Genomic DNA, 7,734 nt, shown 5'->3' with positions numbered 1-7,734 from the left:
CCCGTGCAGAGGGTGGACTGTGCTCCCGCTGGGAGAGGACTCCCGTGCAGAGGGTGCACCGTGCTTCTGGTTTTAGATAGTTTTGGTCCTATATAGGCATCAGGAGGCGGAGCCAGAGCCCCAAAGAAAGGTATAGCCAGGTACCTGAGCGGAGCTGGGATTTGAGCCCCAGCCACTCACAGAGCAGAGGCCATGCTCCCGGGGTGAGACCCCATCAGCAGCATGCTCCTCCAAACTCAGTTTTCCTCCCCAGCTGGACCATGAGGCCAACCTAACCAGCAGCGTGGCACTGGTGCCGCTGCCCCCCCAAAATGACACTGTGGAAACCAGCACCAATTGCCAGGTAGCAGGCTGGGGACTCACACGTCACAGGGGCCACCTCTCCCGCTTCCTGAGAGTCATCAATGTCACTGTGACACCTGAGGACCAATGTCATCCCAACAACGTGTGCACAGGCGTTCTCACCCTCCAAGGCGGCATCTGCCAGGTACAGTCAGGTGAATCCCAGGCCAGGTGAGAGGCAGGTACGGGCCAACTGAGGACCAGGTATGGCCATATGAGGGCCAGGTATGGCCAGGTGAGGACCAGGTACAGGCCAGGTTAGGCACAGGTACAGGCCAGGTGAGGGCCAGGTGCAGGCCAGGTGAGAGGCAGGTACAGGCCAGCTATGACCAAGTGAGTGCTGGATATGGCTAGATGAGAATCAGGTATGGCCAGATCAGGGTGAGGTGCAGTCAGGTGGGGAGCAGGTATGACCAGGTAAGGGCCAGATATGGACAGGTGAGGGCCAGGTACAGACCAGGTGAGGGCCAGATACTGCCAAGTGAGGGACAGGTACAAGCCAGGTGAGGACCAGATACAGGCCAAGTGAGGGCCAGGTAGGGGTTAGGTAAAGACCTGGCAAGGGCTCCTCATCGGGGAGGAGAGGCCTAGGAGACAGTGAGTTTCCCAAGGTGGGAGGGAGCAAGAGCAGATTGAGGTGGAGTGTGCAGTTGGGATTGGCTGTGCTGAGGGCTCCAGATCCCAGATGCCAGCTTTCTGACGCTCGGGTATTACAGCTTTAACAGGGCCTGGGTCATCGGGTAGCATAGTGGGTAATGTATCAGGCTGCTGACTGAAAGGTTGGCAGTTTAAATCCACCACTGCTCCTTAGAAGCCTCTTCCCGTAAATATTTACAGCCTTGGGAACCAAGACACATGTCCATTTTTGGCAGCCCCATGGGTGGAGGACTCAGACAGGGGCCAGTTTAACTGAAACCATAGTGTGGGACACACAGGGGGCCCAGGCCCAGATCGGGACATCAGGGAGTAGCCTGGAGGCATCCCAGATCCCGAATCCTAACAGGTGCTACCAGGCAGAGGAGATGCCTGCAGAGGAGGGAAAGGTTCATGCAAAGGCCTGGGGTTGGAACGAGGCTTGTGATTCCAAGAGCTGAGGTAGGCTCAGGTTGTCAGAAGCACTTGCCCAGTGATTCTGAGGGGTAGGAATGGGGAGTGGGACTTTCGGGGGCAGGTAGGGAGCTGGGCCTGGGGGAATAAGGAGCTAGGTCTTAGGAGAATGGAGAGCTGAGCCTGTGGGGGAGTGGAGATCGGGGTGAAGGGGGAAAGCGGTGAGCTGATGGGGAGGGCAAGTGTGGAGCTCAGCCTGGGGATGTCCTGACAAGCTTGTTTCCTAGGGAGATAGGGGCACCCCCCTCATCTGCAATGGCCTGGCACAGGGTGTGGCGTCCTTCTCCCTGGGGCACTGTGGCAGGGGCCCCGACTTCTTTGCCCGTGTAGCACTATTCCGAGACTGGATTGATTCAGTCCTAAACGCCCCTTCAGATGCACCCATGGGGAGCCTGTGACACCACGTCCCAGCCCTGCCCTCTGGGTCGCTGGTCCTCTGTGAACCTTCCTGTGTCCCCTGATTGCCCCTGGGCCCACCCTGGGCCTCGCCCTGGGCCTGGACACGCCCACAGAGCCCTAATAAAGAAGTGCTTTGGTGGCCTGCATCTCATCTCTGGGTCAGCAGTGAGAGGTGGCCTACAGGCACTGGTCATCCGCCCACACACCTCAAATCCAAGGCTTGTACCTGACACAGGGCCCCACAGTCAGAGGCCCCCCAGGCCTGGTCGGCTGCCACCTCCCAGAGCCCACACTGGTAGTCAGGGTTTTGAACACAAATGTGTGAGATTTCAAGCTCCATTTCCAGATGATAATGATGATGACAAAACACGTCCTTTTAGTTAGAAAAGGACAAGAACTGCGTAAGAACAGCCGTAGAGCAGGGTGTAGGGAACCCTGTGGGTTCGGTGGTAGGAAGCAGCGCTGTCATCCCCCAAAACACACACGCACTTTGAATCCACAAGTTGCTCTGCAGGAAAAGGACAGGCAGTGCGATTTCCAGCCTCTGGAAACCTACCTGGCGGGCCAGCTGTGGGTCGGTTCCGACTCGACTGCACACAATGATACTGTTACAGAAAGGGAAGATTTGCACACAGAATCCCTCTTGGAGGGAGGGAGAAGGGACTCACAATTGCCGTATCCGGAGGACACACACGTGTTAAGATGGCTGAAGAGGCAGGCACTTTCCGATGAAGGGGTGACCGGCACGGTGTCAGGCGAGGAGGACAGGCCAGCACGGGGCTGATACAGAGAACCACAGGATGGGCGGGGGAATGCGGGGTCACAAGTGTGTGTTGCGGGTAATGCCACTAAGCACAATGTGTACGAAAGGCTGATTAAAACATTTATTTACTCGGCGAACGTTCACTAGAATCACAATAAAATATTATAACAACAAAAAATGCTGTTTTAATCATTTTTAAGAGTTCACATCCCTGGTGTTATGTTCATCAAGATGCTTTCAGGTCCCAGCATGCTGTCTCCTTCCAAGGACTGGTCCTCCTGGCAGCATGCCCAGAGCAGCTCCGTGCTTGCCTCCAAGGAGCACCCCGCCTGAACTTCTTCCAAGGTAGAGTTGGTTCTTTTGGGGTACCCGGTGTTCTTCTCAACATGGATGGAGAAAAGATTGAAACTTCTCAATAACTTCATCTTACTTGGTTGGATCCACAGTCAATACCATGGGTACCAGCAGTCAGGAGATCAGGAGACATATTGCACTGGGAAAGTCTGCAGTTAGGGACTTCTCCAAATTACTTAGGACTGATGATGTCAGTTTGAGGACTGAAGTCTGCCTGACTCAGGCCACGGTCTTTCCTATTACTTGCTATGCATCTGAGAGCTGGACGGTGAATAAGGATGACAGAAGAAGAACTGATGTCTTTGAGCTGTGGTGTTGAAGAGTGTTGGACAACCAAAACAACAAATGTGTCTTGGAGGAGGGGCAGCCAAAGTGCTCTCCGGAGGAAAAGATGATGAGACTTTGCCTCACGTACTTCGGGCGTGCTGCTAGGAGAGTTGTTCCTTGGAAAGGGAAATGATGGTTGGAAAAGCAGAGGCTTAGTGGAGGAAAGGAAGACCCTTGACGAGGTGGATTGACACGGTGACTGCTGCAATGGGCGCTAATGTGTCAGGAAGTGTGAGGATGGGGCAGGACAGGACGGGGTTCAGATCTATTGTTCAGAGAGTCACTTGATCATACTTGATTCAATGGCAACTGACAACTTCTAAATACCACAGTATAGAGGCGTCAATTCTTCTGTCATCCCTATTCACTGTCCAAGTTAAAGATGCATAGAATACAACTGAAAATAGCATGCTTTGATCAGGCACACCTCAGTCTTTAAGCTGACAGCCATGCTTTTTAGCACTCTAACATGGTTCTTGACAGAGTATTTTTCCAATGCAATGTGTCTTTTCATTTCTTGACTACTATCTCTGTGGGTATTGATCCGAGTAAAATTAATTCCTTCACAAATTCAGTCTTCTCTCCATCTATCATGATGTTGCCTACTGGTCCAGTGGTGAAGAATTTTGTTTTCTTGGTGTTGAGATATAATCCGTATTGAAGGCTGTCATCTTTGATCTTCTGCAGTAAGTGCTTCAAGACTTCTTCACTTTCTGCAAACAAGATTGTGTTATCTGCATAGTACAGGTTGTGGATGAGTCTTCCTCCGATCCTGAGACCACATGCTTGTTCATAAAGTGCAGTCTCTCCCTCTGATTCGGAAGCCTCGTGCTTCTTCACACATTGGTGTGGAGAGTGGAAACAACTCCCGTGACACACACTTTTCCTGATTAAAACATGTAGTGTCTTCTTGTTCTGTTCAGACCACTGCTTGTTGGTGTGTGTATACACTTCGCATGCGCAAATTAAGTGTTCTGGGATTCCTGTGCTCAATGTTAGCCATCATTTGCTGTGATCCAGACAGTCAAATGCCTTTGCATAGTCCATGAAACACAAAAAGCCCCTTACTGGCACTGTCTGCTTTCAGCCACAATTTGACATCAGCAATGACATTCCCTGTACCACAGCCTCTGTGAATGCAGCTGGAATCTCTGACCTGTTGATGTACCATAATAGTTTTATAAAAATCTTAAACAAGATTTTACATGCATGTGATGTTAATGATGTTCGTTGATAATTTTCACTTTTGGTTGGATCATCTTTTTGGAGAATGGGAACAAACAGACATCTCTTCCAGTCAGCTGGCCCAGTAACGTCCTCACATTTCTTTTTTTTAAAAAATAAATTAATTTATTTCTTTTTCATTTCAATGGACATCTACAGAGATTTTGGAATTCCATTCATTCATTCATTCATTGTTGCACCCTTCTCCCCCTTTCCCCCTCCCTCCCCCCCGTTAGCTCCTCTCCTTGAAAAGCAAAAGAAAAACTCCCTCATTGGTACACAATCCCCCCCACACTTCCCCCACCCCCACCCCCAAATATAATCCACTCTGCAACCCTCATTCCATACTCTTACGATAAACATAATGCCCTATAATACTTATAAACTATTCTCTCCCCCATAGACTTCAATGCCATAAACATATTTCATCCAGTTTTTATCAGTCTTACCCCCACATTTCTTGACATAAGCTAGTAAGCCCACCCAAGACTGCGTCAGTTAACAAAACCTTACTTGGTCTATCATCGAATCCTGGGGCCTCATTATTTGCCAATGCCTAGAGTGCAGATTGTGTATAATAAAAAATTGTGTATCATACACAATGTTGTGTATAATACACAAAATTGTCCCTATTGTGGGAAAATGGGCTATAAGGAGACATGACTTCAAGAACATGTGACTTCCGAAGACACAGAAACATCAACAGAAGTGATTTGCCCAATTTGTGCAGCATTACCTGAAGGTGTTCCTAATCATGTCATGGATGACTTCTCAGTTCATCTTACACTTGAACCCAGAGCCCCTGGAGATTTAGATGAATCGAGTGCCATTTGACATGTACGTAGAATGTTTCACCCTGGCCTGGGATTAGGAGGCCCTCGTGTGCGTAGATCAAACATGCACTTTACCAGCAGGTCCACTGGTGGACTCTTCTCCTCAGAGTTCATCTTCTCCAAGCGATAGAGAAGCCATGGATCCTAGAGTGAGCTTTCACCTCAGTTACCAGGAGTGAGACACTCTGCAGGAGGACAGCCTAGGTCTTCTGGCCCTTCCACTTTTCAGTTACAATAACTGCAAATGCAGATGGAATGGCAGCATGTGCTGTCAGCTCGCCAGGAATGGGAGACAGTGCACAATGCAACCAGGTGCCCTAATGTGAACAGTGTCACCACTACGGTCTCCGAGTCCGTCACCACAGCCAGCACGGCCGGCACAGAGAACAGTCAGCAGACCACGCAGAATACCCAGTTCCTTCTAACGAAACTGAGTGATCAGAAGATGTCCAAGACAAAGGGCTATGCACGGAGAGCAAGCGAGCAGACTGCAGCCTGTTTGTGCAAGAGCTGCTTGTGTCAAACTTAAGAGCGCGAAGAGAGCTCATTCTCAGTTGAGGACGAAAGCGGGGAAGATGGCAGATTTTGGTGCTGTGGGCTGTGTAGATCGGATACTTTTAGATATTGCTTTAGGAGACCTAAATTTAGAAGAGAGTAAGAAAGGAAATGAGTGTCCACCGCCTGCTCTTTGATGACCTCTCAATCACAGACACGTCCTCTGTGCAGTAAGTGCCAATGAGAGTGGACAACAGCCATCTTGGGTTAGTTTGGTGATTGTAAATTTCAGGTCTGTCACTCTTGTTACATTATGTACATTCAAAAGGAAGAGAGGAAAACATATATACAATTATTTCCACACAACTAATATTTACTTCCAGCAGGTAAATGTGAGGAGCATTGCAGGGTGAACTCTTGTGACATGCAAAAGCTCTCCTAATACACCACATTCAACCTGAAGAGAGAAAATGAAACAAACCTCTAATGAAGGTGATGTGTGCAGAATTGTGGAATTGTGTATAACACACAGAATTGTGTCCAATACCCGGAATAGCACATAATAGAAAGAACTGTGCATAATACACAAAATTGTGTCTAATACACAAAATTGTGTATAATATGCAGAATTGTGTCCAATATACAGAATAGCATATAATAGAAAGAATTGTGCATGCAAAATTGTCTCTAACACACAAAACTGTGCCTAATACACCAAATTCTGTGTAATTGTGTGTAATAATACACAAGACTGTTTCGTAATACACGAAACTGCGTGTAATTTGTCTAACGATAGATGACATTCAGTGGAAGAATACATGATATTGTGTGTAATAATACAAGACAGTGTATCTAATAATACAATACACTGTGTCCTGACAAGGTGTCTAATAATAAATGACACTGTGTGTAATAATATACAACACTGTGTAATAATACACGTCATTCATTGTAAGACTACATGACACTGTGTATAATAATAAATGAAACTGTGTAATAATATCTGACATTCTGTGTAATAATACAAAATCTTGGCTATAATAATATAAGAAACTGTGTCTAACAACACACGTCATACATAAAACTGTATCACTTAAGAGTCAACATTGTAATAAGACATGACATTGGGTTGAACAACACACGACACTCTGTGTAATAATACATGACTTTGTGTCTAATAATAAATGACACTGTCTAATAATGCATGACACTGTGTGTAATGATACATGACACTATGTCTATTAATACACAAAACTGTCTAATATTACATGAGACTGTGGGTAATAATACAAGACATCATGCGTAATAATACACAAAACGGTGAGTAATAGCACATGAAACTGTGTCTAATGATACACAACATTGTGTGAAATAATAGACGATATTGTGTGTAATAAGAAAATACACTCGGGAGCTCTGGTGGCATAGTAGCAAGAAGCTGCACTGAAATCCCAGAGGTACGCGGTTCGAATCCACCAGATGCTCTGCTGGAGAAGAGGGGCAATCTCCTTCTGTACCAGTCAGATCTGATTTGACGGTACACACACACAAAATAAAATAAACTTTAGAAAAAGAAAACAACTACATTGTATCTAACAAATCATAACCCTGTGGGTAATAATGCATGACACTGTATGTAATAATGCACAAAATTTTGTGTACTAAGACATGACATTGTGTGTAATAGCATACAACAAAATGTCTTACAATAAGTGAAACTGTGTGTAATAATACATGGCATTGGGTATAATAATACACGACACTGCATAATAATAAAAGACATTGTGTGTAATAATGTGTGACATTGTGTGTAAGAATACACGACATTGTGTGTAACAATATATGACATTGTACAAATGCATGACACTGTGTCTAATAATACGTGAAATT

The 7,734-nt window shown here is 46.7% G+C and overlaps 1 protein-coding gene and 1 pseudogene across 1 annotated transcript in view; both read left to right on the top strand.

Annotated features, from left to right (window-relative positions):
• Nucleotides 1-1,847, top strand: part of AZU1 (azurocidin 1) — a 3,957-nt gene extending 2,110 nt beyond the window's left edge. Inside the window, 2 exon segments of the mRNA XM_006898017.1 lie at nt 241-487; nt 1,677-1,847. Coding sequence (XP_006898079.1) covers nt 241-487; nt 1,677-1,847 — 418 coding nt within the window.
• A 3,221-nt stretch (nt 1,848-5,068) lies between these two features.
• Nucleotides 5,069-6,041, top strand: LOC102858009 (annotated as a pseudogene).
• The last annotated feature ends 1,693 nt before the right edge of the window (nt 6,042-7,734 follow it).

This window comes from Elephantulus edwardii, unplaced genomic scaffold, assembly GCF_000299155.1.
Source record: "Elephantulus edwardii isolate Elephantulus edwardi_28Jun2011 unplaced genomic scaffold, EleEdw1.0 scaffold00217, whole genome shotgun sequence".
In the NCBI taxonomy this organism is placed as follows: Eukaryota; Metazoa; Chordata; class Mammalia; order Macroscelidea; family Macroscelididae; genus Elephantulus; species Elephantulus edwardii.
The sequence above is the reverse complement of the archived record's forward strand: the minus strand, read 5'-3'. Positions and strand labels throughout refer to the sequence as shown.